The 25,240-nt window shown below is 43.9% G+C and overlaps 2 protein-coding genes across 2 annotated transcripts in view; both read left to right on the forward strand.

Annotated features, from left to right (window-relative positions):
* Rad51d (RAD51 paralog D) overlaps positions 1-6,144 on the forward strand; it is a 15,262-nt gene extending 9,118 nt beyond the window's left edge. Inside the window, exons 7-10 of the mRNA XM_008848149.3 lie at positions 1,254-1,344; positions 1,447-1,517; positions 2,758-2,928; positions 3,100-6,144. Of these exons, the coding sequence (XP_008846371.1) occupies positions 1,254-1,344; positions 1,447-1,517; positions 2,758-2,928; positions 3,100-3,183 (417 nt within the window). The 3' untranslated portion in view covers positions 3,184-6,144. The remainder of the gene's footprint in view (positions 1-1,253; positions 1,345-1,446; positions 1,518-2,757; positions 2,929-3,099) is intronic.
* A 5,846-nt stretch (positions 6,145-11,990) lies between these two features.
* Positions 11,991-25,240, forward strand: part of Rffl (ring finger and FYVE like domain containing E3 ubiquitin protein ligase) — a 71,301-nt gene continuing 58,051 nt past the window's right edge. Inside the window, exon 1 of the mRNA XM_008848152.3 lies at positions 11,991-12,053. The gene's annotated coding sequence lies outside the window, so the exon portion shown is untranslated. The remainder of the gene's footprint in view (positions 12,054-25,240) is intronic.

Raw genomic sequence — 25,240 nt, forward strand, 5'->3', positions numbered from 1 at the left:
AATCAAGATTTCTGGAAAGTCCGTTTTGAAGAACTTTTTGTTTAAATTGGTGAAATAATAGGCAGAATCAAGCTACACACACACACACACACACACACACACACACACACACACACACACATCTACACATCTTGGACCAGGGGCTGGGCTCACTTTGACATTGGGAGATTTCTGCCCAGTAACTGAACTTGTTCAGACTGCTGTTTACAGGGAAAGGAAAGGAATGTTTTGAACGGCATTTGGGTGAGAGAGGCTGTTTCCAACTGACTTTTGTTTTAATTTTTCATTAAACTTTATTATTTGTGTGTGTGTGTGTGTCTGTGTGTGTCCGTGTGTGTGTACACAGATCCCACAGCATGTATGTGGAGGTCAGAGGACAACTTTGTGGAGTCAGTTCTCTCCTTCCCCCTTCACATGGATTCCAGGGATCAAATTGAGGTTATTAGGCCTATGAGGCAAGTGCCTTTATCCCCTGAGCCATCTTGCTTGCCTCTGACTGACTTCTTTTTTATTTTTTTTTTGGTCTTTTTGAGACAGGGTCTCCCTGTAGCCTCAGCTGTCCTGGAACTCACTATGAAGACCAGGCTGGCCTTGAACTCACAGAGATCCGCCTGCCTCTGCCTCCCGAGTGCTAGGATTAAAGGCATGTGCTACCACACCTGCAACTTTTTTTTTTTTTTTAAGATTTATTTATTTTTGAGACAGGGTTTCCCTGTAGCACCAGCTGGCCTAGAACTCACTATGTAGACCAAGATTGGTTGGTTGGTTGGTTGGTTGGTTGGTTGATTGATTGATTGATTGGTTAGAGACAGGGTCTTCCTGTAATACCAGCTGCCCTGGAACTTGCTATGTAGACCAGGCTGGCCTCAAACACACAGAGATCTGCCTGCCTCTGTCTCCCAGGTGCTGGGATTAAAAACATGCACCACCAAGCCTGACCTATTTATTTTTAAATTAAGGTTTTACAATTTTTGGGGGGGCAGCCTGTGTGAGCTTATGTGGATCATATACATGCAGGAGCATACAGAGGCAAGAAGAAGGTGTGGGTTCCCTTGAAACTGGAGTTACAGGTGGTTATGAGCTGCCATGTAGGTACTGGGACCTGAACCCCAGTTCTCTACAAGAGCAGTAAGCACTGTTAGCCCCTGAGCGATCTCTCCAGTCCCTCTGACTGACTTCTAATAGAGAAACTTGTCCTAGGCACCCCATAGAGGTCATTGGTTTATGGTGCCTGCTTCTCCTGGTCCCTCCAGGTGACAGGTTCTTCAGGAACTGTAAAGGTGGTGATCGTGGACTCAGTCACTGCGGTAGTTGCCCCACTCCTGGGAGGTCAGCAGAGGGAAGGTAAGTAGTGAGGCAGAGCCTGGGGACAGGGTAGGGACCATACCTCCCAGCCTGGTCCCCTTGCCTTCTGCTGCCCTCCCTGTCTGCTCCTCCTTCCCCTAGGCCTGGCCTTGATGATGCAGCTGGCCCGAGAGCTCAAGACCCTGGCCCGGGACCTGGGTGTGGCAGTGGTGGTGAGGAGGCTCTGCCTATAAACATGATTTTTGTTGTAGCTAGCTCTCTGTTTTCTCTTAAATGTCAGCTTAGAACTCTGGGGGAAATAGCTCTTAAGGGAAGGGACAAAGCACAGAGCCCAGCTTCACTGCACCAGGGAAGGGGTTGGACTGAGAATAGCTAAGGTGATCAGGGACTATCTTGCTATTCTTTCTGTATTTTTTTAAAATCTATGTTTTATTTATATGTTGTATGTATGTGCATGTGTGAATCCAAGTGTACCACAACATGCATGTGGAAGTCAGAGAACAATTTTCAGGAGTCAGTTCTCTCCTTCCATCTTATTTTGGAGACAGGCTCTCACTATGTAGCCGTGGCTGGCCTATAACTCATTATATAGACTAGGCTGGCCTGGAAGCCACAGAGTTCCACCTGCCTCTGGCTCTGAGTGCTGGGTCAAAGGCGTGTGCCACCATGCCCAGCCCACCTTGTCTGGGAGGCAGTCTTGTACTTCTGACCCTAAACTTCTGTTTCTGACTGATTCTCCTTGTCTCCACCTCCTATCTTGCTATAGGGCTGCTGGGGCTGGGACTACAGATGGCAAACCACTACATCTAGCTTTTTTAAAAAAAATATTTTATTTATTATTTTTATTTTATGTGTATGCTTGTATTGCCTGCATGTAGGTAAGTGCACCCGTGTCATGCAATGACCTCAGAGGACAGAAGAAGCTGTTGGATCCCCTGGAACTGGAGTTATGGACAGTTGTTAGCTGCCATGCGGGTGCTGGGATTTGAACCCGGGTCTTCTGCAAGAACAGTCAGTGTTCTTAACCACTGAGCCATTTCTCCAGCCCCGCATCCAGCTTTTTTACATGGGCTCTGGGGATTGAACTCAGGTCATTCAGGGTTTCACAGCAAGTGCTTTTACCCACTGAGACTGTATTTTCTTTCTAAGTTCAGTTTATTGAGGTATAATCTACAGAGTAAACTTTTATGTTATGGCCTATCTTGTTACCCCACCAAAGGTCTCCCAGGCCCGGGCAGCCACTGATCTGTGTTCTGTCCCAATGCTTGTCCCTTTTCTTGAGGTTTATATAAATGGATCTTTTTTGTTAATTTGTTTTTCTTTCTGCTCATAACATTATAGCTCCTTGGATCATCTCTTGACACAAGATCTCAGGTTTCTTGTCTGTGAAATGAAGCAGCAGGAACAGGCATCCTCTCTACTAGCATCACGAATCTGTATCTCTTTCTTCAGGTGACCAACCACTTGACCCGCGACAGGAGCAGTGGGAGGCTCAAACCTGCTCTGGGACGCTCATGGAGCTTTGTGCCCAGCACCCGGATTTTCCTGGACGTCACTGATGGGGCCAGAGCATCAGGCAGCGGCAGCCAGCGCACAGCGTGCCTAACCAAGTCTCCCCGCCAGGTGAGCCAGCCCCAGAGGATGCCAGGGATCTTGGGCTCTGGAGAGGATGGTTTCCATGTCCACAGGTGTCTTACTGAATGAAGAATTCTTAGATGCTGAAACCCTGAAACTAAAACCAACCTCTTAGATTGCTTAATTCAGCCTACCCTCCCCTCATATCACTTCTTCCAGCCAACAGGGGTGCAGGAGGTGGTAGATATTGGGACCTTGGGGACTGCGGAACAGAGTCCAGTGCTGCAGGGAGAACAAACGTGACTGGTGCTGTTGATTGGAAAGGGGACATCGTCACGGACCTCACAGCTTTCCCTCTCAGTCATACTGCTGGCCACTGGCACTGCAGAAGGGTCAGGCTGCAAGAAGAGGTGCCTCCATTTCTTCAGCTTTACCATCTTGTGGAAGCACGTGGACCCGCCAGCCAGAGAAGGTCTTGCAGTTGGAGGACCCAGAAGCCCATGGCAGTGCCACATTTCCTTCTTTTGTGTCCACCATCTGTGTTTCCAGTGGGAGTTGAGTTCGCTCTACCTAGGGACATCACGGAAGAGTCACAGCAGTGACTGAACAGATAGCAGCATGGCCCTGTGGCTCTCACTACTGGATTCTAAGCCCAGTCCTCCCATAGTGATTGGGCCAAAAACCACAATCTTGTCTTTGCTTCCCTCTCTCTTTTGTTTATTTTGGCCTCTTTTTCTATCTGTAAACGGGATGCTTTCCCCTAGCTCTTGTCGCTGAGTTACTGGATAGAAATAACCTCAGAAATGCAAAAACTCTTTCATCTGTGTCTAACTCTTAAAAAATATATAAAAAAGAAGTCCTCTGAGTCCCCAAAGCCACCTGATCCCCCCTACCCTGCCCCCAGAAGGTTGTTTTTCAGTTTCCTCCAGTGAGGCTCCCAAAGAACCATGAATCTTCCTTTCCCCTTGCTGATTTGGTTTCACATACCTGCATGCATCACCCTGACTAGGTGAGAATGAGAGCTTGCTGTTGTCCCAGGGATATAATTTACCAAGGAGGAAGGATATGACCTGCTCCTGGTGAATCCAGCTACCTTCTTCCTATTCATGGTGCCCTGTGGGGACTTCCACAGTATAGAGTAACCAGAGGTGCTGAACCATGGCCTTACCCATAAACAGACAGAGGATAATTTGCACAGTAAATACAGCCAGCTGGGAAAATTGATGCTGGCATAAATAATACATGGCAAATCTAGTCCTTTATGCAGAAATTCATTGCTCGTGGCTCCAAGATGCAATATAATTACACCTCTCGTCCTGTCAGCTGTACCACAGCCTTGTGCCTTCGTGTATGAAATAACCCCCTGTCTGTTATCAACACTGTGGCCATCCATCTGAGAGTTGTAACTGGGTGGGAGGGGAGCATGGTACCAAGGACTGGAAAGTAGAAGGCGGAGCAGAGAAATGATCAGGTTTGTTTACTGACCACAATTTTTAAAGGAAGGTCACTTTTGGTTAGACAGCTTATTGTATAATAGTTGTGTCTTGACTGCAGGAAAAGGGGATCAGAGTTACACTTAGAAAACATGGCATTTAGGGCCAGTGAGATGGCTCAGTCGATAAAGGTGCTTGCCACCAAGCCTGATAACATGTTTGATCTCCGTATTCCACATAGTGGAAGGAAAGAACTGACTCCTGCAAGTTGTCCTCTTAAAATAAATTAAAATAGAAGATATGACAGGTGATGGATGAATTATAGACAGAAGCAAGTCTAGATGATGGAGAGTAAGTAGCAAAATGGCACAGGTGAGGACAGGGTGGGTGAACCAGGACCCTGATACTTGTTGCTACAGAAGATCCCAGGAGAAATCAGTCTAACATCTTTACATACAATAGGTGATTGGCAGGTTCCTGTGAGAATAATACATTAAGCCAGGAGTGTACACATCCCTGCCACTCCTGGTGGTGTTTGGGCATCCAGAACCCAAAACCCTTTTTTGGGGGGAGGGGGGTCATTTTGAGACAGGGTCTCCTTGTAGCCTCAGCTGGCCTGGAACTCACTATGTAGACCAGGCTGGCCTCGAACTCACAGAGATCTGCCTCCCAAGTGCTGGGATTAAAGGCATCCGCCACCATGGCCGGCCACTCACAGTCATTCTTACAGAGTATTTTACAATGTTTCTCAATGCAGTTTCTCAAGGAATCACTACTATTTGGGGAGTCTGGCATTCAAGGAGGAACCTGGTTACTCCTTCTGTCCTTGGTGGATCTGCCCTGTTTCCTGCAGTTGGTGATTTCAAGTACTTCATACCTGCCAGTACTCTAGAACAGGGAAGTGTGAGGAGCCCTTATAGGTCATCTCTCGCCTGGGTTATCATTTTTTGCAGTGCTGGAGTTCAAACCCAGTATCTTATACATACTAAGCAAAGGCTCCACCACTGAGCTACATCCCCAACCCCCATCTCAGAGACAGAACCTGAGGCTTCAAGTAGAATTGTGACAGTTCCATTGGCAGAATTATCTGCCCTCCATGTCCATTTTTTCTCTTGTTCTTTCCGTGGGAGCTTCTGAAGGAGTGAGCTTTAATGCATTTTAGATATCAAAGGGCGGCCTAAGGGTAGAGTACTTGCCTAGCACATGCAAGGCCCTGGATTTGATCCTCAGTCCTGGCGGGGGGGGGGGCATGGGAATGTGTTTCCTCTTGATCTAAGTAGCCATTATTAGGTCCCCACAGTCTTTTGTAATTTTTTTCACCTTGATATAAGAGGTTATCCTATGTCTTTATTTGAAATGAGACAAAATGTTAAGGCCCTACTATGTGCTAGCACTTGATGGCTTTGAGTCGGGAACTGGAACTCTCAAAGACCTTCAAGCAAAAAGATCCATGTATTATTGAGGCTGTTTTCCACTGCAAGTAACAAAACCCTACTTAAAGAGGCATCAACTATAAGAAAGGATACTCATCTCTGATAATGTGAAGTCCAAGGTTGGTTAATGCAGTGGCTCACTGTGGAGAAGCATACATCCATCTCTGTTCTCTTTCTGTGTTGGTTTTCTCTTCAAACTTGCCCTCATTAAAACCTGGCTACGGTCACAAGCATTAATCCAGACATGACAATATCTACGGACAAGAAATGGATCGCCTACTCCTTATGTCCTCTGAAGAACAAGTTAAATACAGTTTCTTCCTAGGTCCTGCCAACCTGCTTTCAATCTCATTGGTCTAGAATTGCATCATACACCATGTCTAATTCAGTAAAAACAAAGGAAAAAATGGAACTAGTGTGGTAGGCTCAGACCAACCAAGAAACAGCCATGGAGTTGGGGTGTTTGGGACAAGCCTTGAGGCACCTGCTGTGGCCCTACTAGAAATAGACTGTGTGGAGGAATTAGACAGTGAGTGGTCCCACCATATCCAGGGTCAAGTATATCCAGGCTTGTCTATGTGCTTAGTCTCTGAACATGGGCCTTACTGTGGTCTTAGGACTGCTGAGTGGCAATGGGAATCATTTCATCTTACAGATTAAATGGGAACTCAGTGAGGTTTTAGGACATGAAGCTATTAAATGACAGCATGGGACTCTAAACTTGAATCCATTTGATGCCAAAGTTGCTTTTTTTCCCCAACTTCATGCTGCCTTCAGCTGTCAATATGTAAATGTTTTAACAAAATTCTTTTTCATATTTTGCCCCAATAGCAGCCAAGGCTGCACATCACAACCTCTTTTCAGCTTAGCTCACCATAAAATGCTAGATCAGAGATCCACTTTATCAGCTCTTTCTGATTTCCCTCAGGGAAAAGGGAATGACAAACGCTCAGAGAAGGCAGTGTTTGTGTGAAAGAGAGCTGAAGGTTTAGAAGGGGGATAAAGCTGAATAAAAAAACAACAGACTCTGTGCATGCCTGAGATGTGAGCCAGGAAGAGATAAGGGATTTAGATGCATACCCTGCTGGATTTCGCTGTGTCCCTGGCTCCTGGGTACAGTTTCAGCTGTCCAATTCTGTGTTGGAAATGGCCGCTGGAGGTGGCTCTGTGATGTGCACTGCTAAAATTAGGAAGACGTGTACAAATAAATCTAAATGTGGTAAACCTGTAATCCCAGCACTCGAGAGGCAGAGGCAAGCAGATCTCTGTGAATTCAAGGCTAGCCTGGTCTACATAGTGAGTTTCAGACCAGCCAGACCTTGTCTCAAAAAAAGTATGTATATATGTACACAATATTTTTTAAAGATTTTTATTTCTTTAAAAATTGTGTGGCTCTGTGTGTGCACGCGCACATATGAGCATAGGTGACTTTGGAGGCCAGAGGCATTGGATCCCCCAGGAGACTGAGTTACAGAAAGTTGTAAGCCACTTGATGAGGGTCCTCTGTTCATGCTTTTAACTGCTGGTTCATCTTTCCAGCCCCACAATATTTTTGAGGAAGCATCTCTCTAGCCCAGGTAGGGCTATCATCTGCTTCAGCCTCCTGACCTCCTGAGTACTGGGATTGTAGGCTTGTGCCAATTCACCAGGCTTTTTTTTTTTTTTTTTTTTTTTTCTTCATCTCTGTGGGAAATCAAGAGCAAAGGCTTGGCTTGTCAGTAATCCCCCCCCTCCCCACACACACACCAGGCTTCAGAAAGCTGAAGGGACATCCTATACCAAGCTTTGCACACACACACACACACACACATTTACCATGAATGCTTCTTATCTTTTTTCTTGCCCTAGTGCACTGGTCAGGATATGTAATACAGGAGCAACAGCAGACAACAGCTTTGTCTTATTGTTGAATGTACTGGGGGGCTCTCACCAATGTTTTATTATTAAGTCAGATTCCTCAAATCTCTCGTCATGGTAAAGACCTCACGGTGTTTCCATCAGTCCTAGAGGGAGCCTGGGAATTGCTCATTACTTGTCTGTGCATGGAGTTCTCTCTCCTAGCAAATTGGAAGGCCCACACATCCTAGGCATGGTCAGTGTGCTTCAGTGAGTGCACTTTGTAGCCCCTTCAGTAAGCTTGAATCCCTGTTCTTCCTTGACTCCCTTCAGCCTCTGGGTATAACAGTCTCCGTTTATGTTTGGAGTTGGCTGGAAGACAGCAGGCCTGGTCTGTTGGGGATACAAAACTAAGAAACAGGATTTTTTTTTTTTTTTTTAATTTTATGTGTACGAGTGTTATGCCTGCATTTAAGTAAGTGCACCTGTGTCATGCCATGCCCGCAGAGGTCAGAAGAGGCTATCGGATCCCCTGGGACTGGAGTTACAGACAGTTGTTAGCTGCCATGTGGGCCTCAGTGTTCATAACCACTGAGCCATCTCTCCAGCCCCCAAAACAGGATTTTTTTTAACATCTTAACTAACCAGGTCTCAGCTCTGGCTACCTGACATTGGATGAATAACTTGGCTTCTTTAAGCCTTAGTTTCATCTACAGTGTAATGAGAAGAACAATGCCAGCTTCATAGACTTCTTTTAGGACTATCTGGCTTATGTGACACACCAGTGCTTTTTCAGGTATATAGTAGGTCCTCACTCTTACACCATTCAGAGGTTCATGATGTCATCAGAGATGCTGGTGGGGACCTTCTGACTAAGCAGGACCAGTTTCATGGCAGTGTGACCAGTGTAGTCACACAGGACCCCTGTCTTAGAAGGTGTTACTGAAATTTCTTTTGGGGAGGGTATGTAAATGATGTCCACCCCCTCCTCTGTTGTTCCCAATGACAAACAGAGATATGATTCCACCAACATGCACTCTGGAAAACCAGTGAGTTTATTGGGCTTACTTACAGAGTAATGGGTAAAGTGTCACTTACAGGACTGTGGGTGCTCTACCCATATGGCCATGCCAGAAAGTCTTCAACCAAGCATGGAAGACAGCTTCCCCATAGCCCATAGTTACATAAACACAGCCTACTCTCCTTAGTCTTCCCCAGCTCATAAACTCTAGCCCCTACCTCAGGCCACGTACATTTAGGGTCCAAGTTCCCACCACTGGTTGGGAGGTGTGGCTGGATACTCTGGTGAGGGTCCCATGACTCTCCCTGCCCATCCTTCCTTGAGTTTAGGGGTGCATCAGCAGCTAACAAGTTCAGCTATGATGATCTTGGGTAGGCTGGCTCAGCTGAGCTCAGGAAGATGGTGTCTGTCTGGATTTTTGACCAAGGGTCCCCATATTGTGCTTACAAATTATGTAACCAGTCTTGTCTTCTGGAATGAATTCATCTCTTGTACTCACACTGCCTTTTGGCACACAGCTTATCACTGACTTCTTAGGGGGTAACTCTCCTAGGAACACTTTAGATTTTACATAGTATTAGGTCCTGAAGTTGGGGGAGGGGGAGGGTGGTGAAGTGGCATGATGATTTTGGATTCTGTAATGAAGAAAAGATCTAGGTTCAAACCTTACTGTGCCCTTTCTGGCTGAGTTCCTTGGACAAGATAATGTGTTTGTTTTACTAGTAGAAATCTATGTTGCAGGGAATTACATTTTCCTTATTGGTGAAATGTGTGTCTCAAGGGAATTAAACAGATGATTTATGGAAAAGTGCCTTTTACAGAGAGCCTGGCACATAGTAGGTGCTCAATCACCATTAGTTCTTCTGGCTCCTGCCAGAAGTAACAAAAATCAGGGCACTGGGACTTAGAAGCCTTGCTGCTGCTAATAACAGAAATAATATGATTTATTTTTTCACTACTGTTTGGGGAAAGGCATGTGCTTCATAAATATGTATTGGAAAGTACTTAGCAAATGAGTAGAAATAATAAAAATATGTCAAAGTAAACAGCTCCTATAAATATGTCACTTGGTAGACAAATTAGTGTTTTATTACTACTAAATACTATTGCTCGCCGAAAAGGATTTCAGATTACTTGCACAATGGGTACATTATTGAATGCCTCTACGGAAGGGCACGATAAAGATGAAAAATAGTGATGTTGATAACGCCTAAGGTGAAGGAAGGAGTATGGGTAAAAGCAGCTCTGAGGCCTTGCTTCAGTGATCAGCACATTACTTAGCAGCATTCCAATGATTTACCCATAATATGGACCAGAGAACCCAGAAAAAAAAAAAAAAAAAAAGAGATGCCATGAATCCAGACTATACTGGCTCCAATTAGGGGAATAAGCATACTCCCTTCCAGAACTGAGCATTCAGTTTGTAAGCTATGTTTACAAAACATGTCAGCTCCGGGTCTCACTTCACCTTTGTTCTGGACCTATTACATGCCTGTGGCTATAATTCATATTCAGAGAAGAACGTGGTGGAGAATGTGTGTCTCCAGCACAGCTCACAGACCCATTTCAGAAACAAAAGAGGGTGGACAATAATGGCATGTCTGGAGAAAGGGACCTGGGGAGGGAAGAAAGGAGACGGTAAACACGTTTGTGGAGGAAAAGCCCTGAGTAGACGCACAGAAGATGAAATTGCAGCAAAGCAAAGTTGAAGAAATAGGCAGTCAGGAGAAAAATGTGCACATTCAGTTCAGGTGCAGGGGGTCTCTAGAAGGTAGAGTCCCTTGAGTTCCAGGTTGTAGATGGTGTGGATTACTTAATATGTAGCTCCTCATTGGTAGCAAGCAAATAATAGTACAGAGCTTGCTGAACTGTTCTGAGAGTTAAAAAAATGACACTGGGGCTGGACACTGATGGCACAGTAGTTAAGAACACTGACTGCTCTTGCAGAGGACTGGATTCAAATCCCAGCACCTGCATGGCACCTAACAACCATCTGTAACTCCAGTTCCAGGGGGTCTGGCACCTTCTTCTGACCCCTGTGGGCACTGCATGACATGGGTACACTTACACACATGCAGGCAATACACTCATATACATAAAATAAAAATAATACATATTTTAAAAATAATACTGACACCTTAAAATGACAACCTGGTATGTGCACATAATATTTCACCTCACATTTCTTTTTGATATTCCTTATTATAAAATACAAGGGCTCTGTGGTAGCTCTGTGGTAGAACACTTGCCTAGTATGGGCAAAAATCCCAAACACCAAAAACTTAAATAAATAAAATGCAAATTGCTGAGGAAACCTCTGGGAGGTCTTGATAAGAACTAAAACATAAGAAAATTGTGTCACTAGACACCAGCCAGAAGAATTAGCATTTATATGATTTTCCTGACTAGGCATCTTCTTAGCTCACCGAGTAATGATGCCCTATGCTACCCTGGTGTTTTTTGGTTTACTAAGCCCTTGGTGCATTAGCTCACTTAATCCCCAGGCCCGACCTACTTTTCTGGCATGAGGAAAAGAGTTCAGAAAGGCTAAGTACCTGCTGAAAGGTGCACAGCTGATAAGTGGTGACAGGGTGGCTCCTTGGCAGTCATTTTTATTGTAATACAGTTTTCTCAGCAGTGCTTTCATCTTCCAAAGGTGAAAGCAGGTAGTTCTAGGGAAAAAGCACAGGACATGATGTCCCACAGACCTGGCATTTGAATGCCTATTTGTTATTGTTGTTGTTTGTTCAAGACAGAGTCTCACGGTTCTGGCTGGTCCGGAACCCACAGAAATCCGCCTGCCTCTGCCTCCGGAGTCCTGGGATTAAAGGCATGTGACACCACGCCCAGCCAGACCTGGCTTTTAATGCCTCAAAGTGTGTGGACTTAAATATACCTGAATGGACTGGGTTTCTTCCATTGTGAACTGGGGAACTGTTGTCTTTTCATAGCATTGTCCTGGAGTACAATGACATAGGAAATCGAAGTAACCTTCAAAGTTTTACTATAAAACGAGTTGATGATGTTAAGGGACTCCCTGAAGGTCACTAAGCTTGGGAGATTCGGACTCTTCGTTCCTCAGACTAACCTAGGGTAACCTGCAGGCTGAAGCGCGGACCTGGGGAACCGGCAGCCGGCGGTGCTTCTGCATCCCGAGCCCGGGCTCCGCCAGGGGGCGATCGCGGGGGCCCACGCTCTAGGCCGCCGCGCCCCCGGCTCCTCTCTATGGTGGCTGGGGAGCTGCGCGCTCCCGTGGGGGGCGGGCCCTCGCTGGGGGCGGGAGCGGCCGCGCTGGACCCGAGGAGGGTGGGGGGGTAGACTTCCTGGGGCCGCCCGTGAGGATGTCGCGCCGCCCCCAGGGTGCCCCTCAGCCGCGGAGACGCGGCGGCGGCAAAGGCCGGGATCCGGCCTCTCCCCTCCCAGGTGCGGGCCGGGCAGCGTCCGCGGCAGGTGAGGAGGCGGTGGCCGCGGCGCTGCGGTCGTCCGGGCGCCGGGCCTGGGGTGGGTCCGGCCGGAGGACAGGGGTGCGCCTGGCTGTGCTCTGGGGCGCCTCCTGGGTGTAGGGCGCGGCCTGCGACTCTCGCCGCCCTTCCTTGCGTGAAGTCCCCGCCATCAGGTCACCCCACACCTGTCCGGTTGAAAGTGCCCTCCAAGCATTTCCCCGTGGGTGCCGCAGCTTGAGCGTGTGTCCTCCTTGTCCCCAGTCAGCAGCCCGGTAGGACTTGCTAGCCCGAGGGGAAACTGAGGCAGGTCTTTGGCGGCCTGCTCCTCCCTTTGCAGGAGCTAAGTCCCTTTCCTAGGGGAGGACCCTGCGGACTTCTTAGAAGAGGGAGGCGGCTGCAGGAGGGAGATGGGGAGTTTGGGTGTTTGATGGGGAAGTTTGGGGATGCTGTTCTCCCCTCCTCCCTGCTAGGGTCTGCTCTCCACCACTGGGGAGTCGGTCTCCGTTCCAGATGTGTGTGAGGTTCAAGTGGGGCCCCTCTCCAGCTGGCTGCCCAGGGACTTTTGACCCAGGATGGGGACTAGGTATATCAGGGGAGCCCCGAGCCTTCGCTGGCATCTGCTCAGAGCTTGGTTTCAGTCTGGCAGAAAAGACAGCGTAATTTCTCCTTTTTTGTTGGGCTGTCATTTGTTCTAGGGGAAAAACTGCTTGTGTAATCAAGGAAGAGTGTACCACGTTCCCCTCTACCACGGGGAAAGACTATTGTTAGCTCAGAAATAGGGCTTTACCCACAACTAGCACTTTGTACCTTAGTTAAAAGGCCAGAATGACGCCATGAGCAAACATTCCAGGGTGCTTGTGACCTTATAAGAAACCAGTAGGTTCCTTATGCACATTTTAGCTGGTGGATTGGAGGACGGAAAGACTTCTGTCACCACTGTTACTTCAACTGTTTGAGTCTTGTGGGTTCTTCCAGTGACAGTTCAGTGTACTGTGTGGGCAAGGTTGGTCATGTACTGTGGCATTTTTCTAGGAATGGGAGGGGACTTGGTCCTAGTCTGAGTTTGTTTTAGAGTTCTAGGACTGCAAGCTGGCCATGTTTGCTTTCTGTTCAGGGCATTTCAGGTTTGACAGCTTTGTCCTTTTCCCCTGATTACATTCTTTCACATTCAAAGAAATAGATGGTTACAAGTGTTTCTGAAACTTCATTGCATATTTTCTAATTCTAACTTTCAGAATCCAATGGGAAATTATGGTTTATTTCTTTACAGTTGTCCTTTGCTTAACTTTGAGAACCATTGGATATTGTGTGTAACAGTAGCAGCTTGATGTAGCAGGGCTACCTAATAACTTGATTGTGCTCAAAGATGTCCATATAATCTAGGACACACACGTTTTAATGTTTGCCTAATTACAAAGTCCAGCTCATTAAAACTACGCATATTGATTGACTGTTATCCTGACTATTCACATTGGTATCCAGAGCTGTAAATCCTCTAAATGTACCAATTTAACTAACTGCTAAAATAATAACAGTAACAGAAAGCTATTCTCAGAAAGCTTAATTATTTGTCTTCAAACTTTCTTCACCAAGCCAGTTGACATAAGTGTATTTAGTACCGTCTAATAGAAATGGCTTCTTAAAGAGCTTTTAAAGCAGTAGAAAAGGCATTTTCATTGTCCGTTTAACCAACAGCAGCATCAACAAAAAAACACAATTTCTTTTCTAATTACATGTGCTTTGTGATGTTTAATACAGTCACACTCATCTCTATGGGGTGTCACCTGGTACCTTCTGACCACACCATAAAGCTAAGGAATCTTGGGACTAATTCACTTTGGTTTTTATTCATCTAATAGAATCTTTAATACTGCTATTATTTTAATGATAGATTAGGGATTTTTATACCAGACTTGACTGGCAGTGGCATTTATGTTTAGGGAGAAAAGGGAAAGATTTAACTTCTGCACCTTAGAATTTTATCTACAATACAGTGTTGGGGTATAAGTTAGAGTTTGATGGGAATAGATAGTTTAGGTGGCTGTACAGTCTCAGGGAGGAGCTGCTTCACATTTATTGTTTGGAGATGATCGCTCATTTGGTGATGGCTACTCTGTGTGTGTGTGTGTGTGTGTGTGTGTGTGTGTTTACAGGGAGGTGGGGTGGAACCAAGGGCTTTGTACATACTAAACACATGCTCTAACACTGAGCTATAGCCATAGCTCCTTGGTTATTTTTGGCTCCTTTGGTTATATTGGCTACTAGTCATTACTTGATGTTTATTTAAGAAAGATTCTGGCAACTGTGAAGTCCATCTTTTCATATACAAATACAAACTCCCATTCTTTTAATAGGGAAATGTTCCTTTCACTTCCTTGTTTTGTGACTTTATATCAATTGTGGAGTTTTAAAATCTTAAACCAGTCAGGCTCTTAGTGAGCCATTTGGTTACTTGTCACATAAAGGCTTTTTCTGATAGGTAGTAATTGACTTCATCTGTTTTCAGTCCTTAGCTCTCCCAATTCCCAGAATTTAACAGTTGCTATACTCAGGCTGTGGTCACATCTAATCCTGTTAGGTTGGTCTTAGTTTAAACCCTTTATCTTTTTTCTTAGGATGTTCAAGAACTTCCTCCCCTGCTTTTCTTATTCACATTTTGGATACTTGGGAGCTTGTTTACATCTGAAGTGGAGCTAAGCTGTTGGTTAAGAGTCCTGCATGTTTTTAAGCATTTCTTTTTACAAAGCAAGCATAAAATCTGCATTTCTTGGGGGGTGTGGGGGGGTACTCTTTGAATTTGATTGTAAAACAGAAGCTGGTTTTTCCAGCTTGCTGCCCTTAGGAAATCTGCTTTAAACCTTTCCTTCTTTTCTGGTTTTGCCTGTACTATGACTAGTCTGTAGTAGTTAGTGTTGATCCAATGGCTTTGGGAGATCCCAAAGTCTCCTGAGTCATCAAAGGAAGGTCACATTTTGTTCAGTATAACTTTAAACACAGCTTGTTTTATTGCAAGGAGTTCCCCAAACTCAGTCACTCCTTGAAAGATTCTGTACCTGGCAGTTTGTAACTTTGTCACCCAGGCATTCTTGAAAAAGGCTGATCTCCTAGCCCCACCTCCTGGAGATTTTGAGTCAACTTGTGATGTGCATTTTGAAACCTCCATCTATCTGATTTCCAAAAGGCTCTCCAAGTGCTTCTGATATGCACTACTTTGGGAACCATGGTACTGTTGCACTGATATAAATATGTATTTACAACATAGTACAGAGAACTATGTAAAATAAAATTTTATTATCTATACATCAAGTCCTAAAGAAACTTGAAAACTGGGGTTCACTTTAAAAAATTTTAAAGTTGAAATTGAATGCACCCAATTCTTAAATGGATAGCTCCTTCTGATAACATTGCCCTGTTATCCTGAATGTTAGATTGCTAGAATTACCACAAGGCCCCTCTGCTGTATTATCTAATAGGAGTCATGAGGGAGGGATTTTGATGAAAGTAGTTTTCTCTATCCGGTGAATGGACAAATGGGTGATAATGCAGAAACAGCTGGAGGTCTGACTAGGTAGTGGAATGTGGTTGTGATCAGTTTAGGTTGGAAGAGATGCTTCAGGATTTTCTGTGTATGGTTTTAAAATAAAGCCAGTATGATAGTTATTTCATCTTTTACAGCCCAAGTCATGGGTTTTCTGCAGAGTTCATTGAAGGAAGAAAAGTTGCTTAAGTCTAGAAACATCTGAGTTAAAACTCAGATGAATTAGTCACTAGATATGCCAGAGAGTTAAACATGGCCTTAAGTAACAGACTAACTGGGCTAGCAAGGTGACTCAACAGATAAAGACAATTGCCGCCAAACCTGAGGACCTGTGTTCAATCCCTGGAACCCACATGGTAGAGGTAGAGAACTGATTCCCAAAAGTTGTCCTCTGACCTCCACACTTCAGCACACACACACACACACACACACACACACACACACACAAATGTAATAAAAGTTAAAAAAAGAAAGAAAAAAGAAAGAGACTTAGTTTGAATCCCAGCTCTTTCACTTCCTAGCTGCATGAGCTTAAGCAAATTACTGAACCTCTGTGAACTTTATTATTTATTATTTTTATTCTATGTATTTGAGTGTATTGCCTGCATGTATATAAGTGCACCCATTTGCAATGCCGGTGGAAGTTGGAAGAGGGTGTTGGATCCTGTGGAACTGGAGTTACAGACCGTTGTTAGCCATCATGTGGGTGCTGGGAACTGAACTTGGGTCTTCTGCAAAGAGCAGCGAGTGTTCTTAACCACTGAGCCATATTTCCAGCTCCTCTTCTATTTGTTTTGAGACAGGGCCTCATTATTTAGACCAGGCTGACCTCAAATTTACAGAGATCCACCTGTCTCCGCCTCCTTACTGCTGGGTTAAAGGCATGCACCACCTCACCACCTTTGAGACGGGGTCTCACTGTGTAATTCAGGCTGACCTGGAACTCACAATTCTGCTTTTGCCTCCTAAGTGGTGTCTGGAGCTTGAACCACAGGCCTCATACATATTTGGCAAGCACTGTGCTTCTCCAACTATATTTTTATTTACTTATTTGACATAGTTATACAGGATGGCCTTGAACGTGCCATCATTCTCCTGCCTCAGCCTCCCAAGTACCTGGGGTCATAAGACTGCACCACACCCAGCTAAGATATCTTTTAAAATCCAGCCTTCTTTATATGTCTTTCCAGGAATATTTACCCAGGCAGGTCTTGTAGAAAGTACACGGACAAGTGAGGACTAAAGAACCAGAGAGTATTAGTACAAAAAATGAGTCATGGGACAATTAGCAATAGTTTAGAAGAATTTTTCAGAGTGTGTAGAGTGTTGGCAAGTGCCCAAAGTTAGTGTCTGTAGGAATAAATTAATAACATCCAAATTCTGTTCTATGTATTTGGACAGTAGCCCAGAAACTCAGATTATGTTTAGGATGCTTTGAGGGTAGCCCTTCTACGGAAAGCCTGGCATCCATTTCTTTATCTTCCCTTTCCTCTTTTGGTTTTTTTTTTTTTTTTTTTTTTTTCCCCTCCTCTGTCTTTCAGGCTGCCCTCTTCTTTCAACTTGCTAACCATGCCATAATAATTATAGGCTGGGTCCTTGAAACTCGGCTGGAAGAGTTTGTTGGTTGCTAACACCTGTCTCCCAGCTAAATGAATAGCTCTTTTGTGGGTAGGATGTTAAAGAAGCTGATTAGTACAATAGTGGCCTAAAGGGCCTATTAATGATACAGCCTATGTAAATCATGAGGTGATTTAAAGCCATTTTAAGGATTTGTTTCTTACACTATATTTTTTATATTGGATTATGATGTCAGCTGAATTTTTGCATGTAACCTATGAATCTGCTTTGTGCCTAAACAGACTCATTTCTGTCATATTGATTGGGAATCATTTATATTCTATAGAAGTGCCTGCCCTTAAGGGCCTTTGCATTGTTCAGTAAATGTCTAGTGTGTAATACAATTAAAGTTTTGTTCACTGAGCTGCTGACATAATTAGTTTAATTTCTGCTCCTTTATATAGTCCTGTTGGCAGCTGGAAAATTAAAATACTAGATGTTGCATAAAACTGCTTTTTTGAGGGGTTATTTTACTGTCAGTTGAATGGACTTAGGCCCCAGGGTACATTTTTTAAGATGTCTTATTCAACTTGCCTGTAATAGTCTCCCTCTCTGTATAGAATTAATGTATTAAGACACATAATTGGCTATTTAAACATTCAGAAGAGACAGTATTTGGCCTTTTACCCCGTGATTATATTTCTTTCCTATATCTCTTTTGAGGAAATGTGGGTAATTTTTGGAAACTCTTGAGTATATTACAGCTACATGAGCACATGAACTTTGCATGGACTAGAGAATGGAGTGGTTCTCTCTGATAAGCTGTATTATTTAGTTCTCTCCCCAAATGGTCGGTCTGTTCCTTTCAGATCATAGCACTTGCAAACCTGATGTGAAGTAGAAAGGCTGTGGTGCCTGCTAAATCCTCTCATGGCTTTTTTTGTATGTTTCACAGAAATGTCTTCTCTATTCGGTGACCAGACTTGCTCTCAAGGAGGCTTTACATTTAATTATTCTAATCCCCACTTAATTTCCTGCAGGATTCTTAGGGAGATTCTCACAAGCTGATTTCATGGCTATGACCTGCACAGACTTTCATCTCTGTTAAGGCTGCCAACCTTTTTTTTTTTTTTTTTTTTTTTTAAATGAAAAATGACCTTGGTCTGGTAATTTCTCCATTGTCCTTTCCAATAAAAAGCAAAACTTTCCTGCTCTCTCAGCAGCCTTTTCAGATGAGCACATTGAATTTTTGTGTGTAGGGGGGGTGGAGTGGGGGCTGCCAAGTGGCAGATGGGACAAAGACTAGGTTTTGTTATGCAGCCTAGGCTGTTGTCTACCTGGTGGGTTTAAGTGATTCTTCTGCCCCAACCTCCTGTGTAGTTATGAATTTTTGATTTTGCTGGTTTGGTGTCACTTTGTCAAACTGTTCCTCTCTGAAGCTCCAGGCCGCTCAAGTTTAACATTCACGTGGCTTTTCTAGAGTTGCCTTTAAAGAGGTGGTTCCATTGCCTCAGGAATGCAGGGTGATCAGCGCTCCCTGGCACCACCACTGTTTGTTACCATCCATCTGGTTCTGAGAAGAGGGGAATTTACCCTCTTTAAACCAGTAGGGTTTGCTGAAATTTTTGAACTGTCCGGATCTTCTTTAAGGAAATGCTGCCTAGTCACCCAGACACGTCAGGAAGTTAGGCTAAGTAGAGGCTCTACTGGCCTCTCAGAGGTTAATTGAAATTCATTAGTAATCTGCATCCCTGTTTATTTGCTGGATTATGTTAAAAGATCTGAAAGGAAAAAGAAGAGTTTTTTGTCAATGGAGTACACCCTTCCCCCATCCGCTTTCTCCCACTCTTTTGTCTCTGAGGCTTTCCAGTTTTGGGACAGATCACATATGTGTACACTGACTTTGTGGTACATAAATCAGCATTATTTTATAATAAAATGTTTAGGAAAGAGTGCCCCCTTCCATTTTCCTGGGAGACTTTTTACTTCAACTGTGACTAGGATAATCTGCCTTCTAGGGCTCTTAACGGGCGAGTCAACTGAAATTCAGCTGGTTTGAGGGATAGTCAGGGATGATTCTCTGGTTTTTGCAGATATGCAGCCATTATTTGGACAGTTTCGATTTTGTATCTTGGAGTAGAGAGGAATTGAGGCTAAAATTATCTACAAGGGGGTGGGAAAGAATCAGTTTGTCTTCCTCTCTTTCAGCATTTTGGTCAAGACTAGATTTAGGTGCTTTCCTTGGTCATTTTATCAAATACCAATGGAAGAGTTTGCATAATCCTTCTACATTAGAGTTTAGGTGTTTACTGAGTGGGAAGAAGAGGGGAATCAGAACGGTCTCAGAGAGCTTGACAAAGGGCCCCCTCCACCTTCCTGGTCCACCCTTAGTCATATGGTTGGGCTGAGCACTCTGGGTGACTGAATCATCACCCCACTTCCACTGGCCCAGCTCACTGCTTCCTAACTCTGCACTGTTGACACAGTTGTAGACCAACTGCTGGAAGAATAGTGACTGAAAACAGCAAGCAGTGCTGCATTGTCTCTGCAGGTGGCTTTCATCAGATGTCTTTTGTTTGCGTTTTTGTTTTTGTGAGACAGGGTCTCACTGTATAGTCCTGGTTTGGTTGGAACTCTATGTAGACCAGGCTGGCCTTGAACTCAAAGAGATCTGCTTGCCTCTGCCTCCTGAGTGCAAGGATTAAAGATGTGCCCCACCACACCAGCAGAGTTCAAATTACATTTACTTGATGAAATCTTTGAGTTTTTTTATATAGTGTACCAGTATCTCTCTCCCCCTTTTCCTTGCCACCCCACACCCTCTTTGCCTCCCTTTTTGTTTTGTTCTGTTGAGATAGGTCCTTACTGTTTTGACTAGGCTGGTCTTGAGTTTTCTCTGTAGTCCAGGCTGGCCTCCAACTTATGGTGATTCTCCTAGCTCTGCCTCCCAAGTGCTGAGATTACAGATGTGCACCACCACACCTGGCTTCAACATGTTTCTTTTACTACCAAAAACCAATACAGAAAATGAAAATATGTTAGCAGTTATATCTGTCCATGGTGTTATTTGTAGAAATGCTCAAGATAGCAGCCTGGAATCTTTCTCCTTATCTCATCTTTTTAGAAATAACACAAATAATAAAATAAGCCTCTAGAGCTTGGGTTTAGTTCAGTGGCAGAGCTCTTGCCTAGCATATGGGAAGCACTGGGTCTGGTCCCTAGCAACATGTACACACACACACACACACACACACACACCACAAAGCTTGGATTTTGTGGGAGAGGTAGTTCTGAATATCATGTCAGGAAACTATGTTTTGATGTCATTGATACAGGGAGAATGTGGTCCTCCCTCCCAGAGGTTTCTTATTCTTATTCATAAAATAATTTAAGAATGAACTCAAGCAGAAGCATTAGGACAATTTTATTAGAGTTTAAGGAAAGGCTGGGCATGGTGGTACACACCTTTAATCCTAGCACTCCCGGAGGCCAGCCTGGTCTACATAATGAGTTCCAGGACACCTGGGGCTACTGAGAGACCCAGTCTCAAAAACTAAAAAGAAAAGTTCACCACCCATTAAAGCACTAGGTATTCTGCCCGTCTCTTTAGCATGATCCAAGGTAAACCCAGCTTCCTAGGGCTGGTCCTGTGACCGGGTGATCTAGCAAAACTGGAAAGCTGGATCTTCATCCAGGCCAGAGATTCTGTTCTCCTGGCCAGCCTTCTCCCAGAGGGCTTTTTGCTATTATAAACGTCATGGCATGTAGGTGTTTGTTTTGAGGCAGGGTTTCACTGAGAATGGTCTCTAACTTGCCATTGTCCTCCTGCCTTACTTTCCAAGTGCTGAGATTACAGGTGTGCGTTAAATTTTTTAAAAATTTATATTTTTTATGTGTAGAAGTATTATGTATGTGTGTGTGCTCCCTGTGCATGCAGTGCCCATGGAGATCAGAAGAGGGTGTTGAATCCCCTGGAAGTTAAGGATGGTTGTTCGCTGCCATTAGGTGCTGGGAACCAAACCCAGGTCCTCGGCAAGAGGAGACATTGTTCTTAATTGCTGAGTCATCAGTCTAGCCCCCCAGATTTACATTTTAACATCATTTGGTCTCCCTAATCAAAGTTACCTTTTAAAAGAGAAGGTTGAAATTTGCTGTTATATACAGCAACTGTTATAAAAGTATTAAAATACTTTGTATATGTTTTAACGTGCTATAAAACAACACCTTCATTGGAGATAACACACATTGTGACTTTTTTGGGGTGGGGTCTTTTTTGAGACCGGGTCTCCCTGTAGCCCCAGCTGTCCTGGAACTCACTATGTAGACCAGGCTGGCCTTGAACTCACAGAGATCCGCCTGCCTCTGCCTCCCAAGTGCTGGGACTACAGGCATGTGCCACCATGCCCGGCTACACTGTGACTTTTTATTCCTAAAGATTATATATCTCAAATTTTGGTTTGTATCAAAATGTTGTTGCTTCTTGAAAATGCAGATTCCTGGCTCCTAACCCAGGCCTATCCATTTGGAAGTGAGATGGTAGCATCTATTAGATTCCACTTGAAGAAAGTATTTCTGGGGGGGGGGTGGGAACCATACATATTCAAAAAACCAAAAACAACAGATTGAGAAATGTTGATGTTAGATGGCTACCTTTATCTTACCTTTATCTTAAGGCTCAGAGAAATAGAGACGCGGCTTCACTTAGGTCTCCAGCTAGTTAGGTCACTCTTGGCAGATCACAGTCAAGTCCTCTGTCTCCAAATGATGGGGGCTGCTTCCCTGCACTACAGCAGCATGCTTCAGTACTGCTTTTGAATCAAAAGCTGTAGGATGGTGAGAGCAAGGGTACTTTGTTTTCTCAGAACAGCAGTGATCAAGTGGCACTTAGTGGTGTGAAAAGTTAGTATGTCCTAACCTTCTGTGGTAAAGAACCAACTTTGTAAAGGGCCATCACCCCCCACACCCAGAGTGTTGCCAAACATTTTTGTAAAGTACAAGAGAAAAACTATGCACTTGAATGTCACAGCAATGTCAGAGTGCTGTGAAAATATCTAAATGTTTATGTGATTTTCTGTTTATCTTGACATGGACCTCTGACAGTCTGGAGCATACTTTGAATAGTATTGTTGTAGGTGGTTCTGAGGACATCTTAGGAACCTGACATCAGTCACAGGTCCTTGATTATTTTCTCCAGATGTCACATGTAACTGTAGCAACCAAATGAGACTGCTGTTCTTTCCCGAAGGCAAATGCTCCATCACCTGGGGACTTACCAGGTCAGAACTGAATTTCATTGCATCATGGGGATTAGGTAAGGGACATAGTATATTTAAGAGAAAATTGATAGAACCTGCACTTTGTGCCTATATCAGGAGGCATATTCAGCTCTTTTGACTAAATATTAGAGTTTCCAACTTCTTGGCCTGTAATAAAGATACTTAGAAAATTGAAAAAAAAAATGAAGTTGTAGTGTATGTAGTTTCTTTGAGGCACTTGGGTTTGTTTTTTCCCCGCTGACCTTTATGAGTAGTATAGGAGGAAGCATTAATTTGTCTGGCTGTAATGTCAAAATTGGTGTCTATTTGGAGCTGAGGAAAACACCCTCCGTGCATGCTTGCTTGTGTTGGTTGGTTGGTTGGTTGGTTGGTTGGTTGGTTGGTTTGATTGGATGAAATGTGGAACTTGAGAGAGGGTTGGAGCCATTTTGGGGGAGTTAAACAATAATGAAGCTGTTTGGATGTTTGCAGGGAACACAGCTTTCTGTGTCTGGACTTTGCACTGGAGAGTTTCAATTGTTCAGAAGCAGAGCTGGTTAGAAAATACAGCTTCTGTGACTCTAGACAGCTGTCTAAACTTCTGGCTCTGCCCTGGCCTTTGCACAAGCATTGCTTAACACTATTGGAAACAATTTGTGTTTCTGATTCCAAAAATGTCTGTGGTTCTGTACTGAATAGATGAGGAAACTGGAAGGGGAGAAAGGCATTGCATGTGTCCAGGTAGTTCAAGTGTTTCTCTTAGAGGTCTCTAGAGGAGAAGTAGTTTATGGGATTGACCTTGGGCCTGTCTTCCTCCTAATGACTAGTCTGTAGGACAGCATGCTGTAGACTGTAAACCAGCCTACAAAGGACTTTGGTTAGTATAACTTCAATTAGGAAAGATGGATGGGGCATATGAGTAAGGGGACAGATGTCTTTGAAAGGCTCTCTGCCTGCCATGTGAAGTCTTGAATTTTGACTTTGACCATTTCCTTTGTGCCAGATGTATTAAACTGTCTCTACAGCCCCCTTTCCTATTGAAATCGTGTTGGCCACAGGAGTTTGGGAAGCATTGGATGTGCTCAGCAGGATTTTACTCATTCCATTGTGTAAGGTGATCCTTTTTTCTGAATGAAATTGCCTGCATTCTTCAGTAGGTGTTAGGAGAAGGCTTGTTTTTATCTGGAAATAGAGAATCTTGTGTAGGACTGTCAGAAGACTGGCATTTCTTTTGCTATGTGTTACTTATCTGTGTCATATTTTACTTGTATAAGAGGCACCGACACAGTGTGCTGAAGGTGTAGCTCCGTGGTAGCCTATACAAGGCACAGGTTCTTTCCTAGCACCACAGAACAAAACAACAAAACTGCAACACAACACACATTGTGTGCCAGGAATTTTTACTATATGAACCCATTTAACCCTCCCAACAATCCAATGGGTTGAGTAGTTGCTATTTCCTGTGTTCCATGGATATGAAAATGCTGCATAGATAAGGGGCAGGCCTAAGGCCACACAGCATTAAAACTGCAAAATCTGAGTGTAAGTGGTTGATTGAGTGCTCAGCTCCTAGACTAGCACTGCCTCCCACTCTCTTAGTTCATCTAGTACTAATACTTTTCAGACCAAGTCTTTACAAATAGTTTTAAGCCCACATTATATGAAATGGAAACTATCTGTTTATACTTAGGCCACCTCCTGTGGAATGGTATTTAAAATGATATATTTGTTCCTTGTTTTAGTAGTTTAGTTTTATTTAGTCCTAAAGAATTATTTTATCATTTATTCCTAATCCTAAAATTTTAAATGTATTTGATAAAAGCCAGGCACCCTTAAAAGCATATTTGGCTAAATATCTACAGCTTTGGTTTACAGAAGAATTTGTTGGTAGGGCTTCAGATTATTATTATTTTCTTTTATGTACACGTCTTCCTGTTTGCCAAATTGAAGCCTGCATAAGATACATAGAGCGAGTGCCCGTGGGCCATCATGCTGTAAGTGATGTTAGTGGAATAAATGGTGATAGGTCATTTCAGTAAGAAGCGTTAATCAGGGCTAGAGAGATGGCTCTGTAGTTAAGAGCACTGGCTGTTCTTCTAGAGGACCTGGGTTTTGTCCCAGCACCCACATGGCAGCTGACAACCCTTTACAAATATGCAGGCAAACACTCATACACATAAAAATAAGAAAAAATAAAAGAAGCACTGATCACCATGGAAAGTAAAACTTGGTTATTATGTGGGCTCAAGAGAAAATAGATTTTTAATTTTTTCCTAACCTCCCCTAGCATCTGAAAGGCCCTGCTAGGAAGCAACTGTCCAAAATGTGACAGTCTCACTCTCTGGAAATGCTCTGACACTTCTGCAAGTAAAGCTGTCTTTAGTAAGCAGCCTGTCCTGTAAATGAGACACCACATACTACAGTTTACTTGTCTAACTGATCTGGTTCTCAGATGGCTTTCCTATTGGTCACTCAACTGCCAGCTCAGCAGAGTCCTTTATGTGTGGGGTGCTTTGCTGCCTTCTGGTCCATTGCTCCTGGTTATGGGGGAAATCAGAGAAAATTGCCAGGAGCGATAAAACACAGGCAAGGCCTGAGTGTATCTTCCTGATTAAAGAATCTTTCTAATCCTTGCCTAGCAAAGGACTGCCTGTAAAACAATGAAACATGTTGTGCTTGATCAACTTCTTTTCACCTTTCTTATTGGTAGATAGTTCACTGATTGTACCTTTTTAAATTTTCTTCTTTTTCTTTCTTTCTTTTTTTTTTTTTTTTTTTATTTTGTTTTCCAGGGTTGATTGATTAACTGCTTGATTTTTGCAGTACTGGAGACTGAGAATAATG

This window comes from Nannospalax galili, unplaced genomic scaffold (assembly GCF_000622305.1).
Source record: "Nannospalax galili isolate Female #2095 unplaced genomic scaffold, S.galili_v1.0 scaffold363, whole genome shotgun sequence".
NCBI classification, from domain to species: domain Eukaryota; kingdom Metazoa; phylum Chordata; class Mammalia; order Rodentia; family Spalacidae; genus Nannospalax; species Nannospalax galili.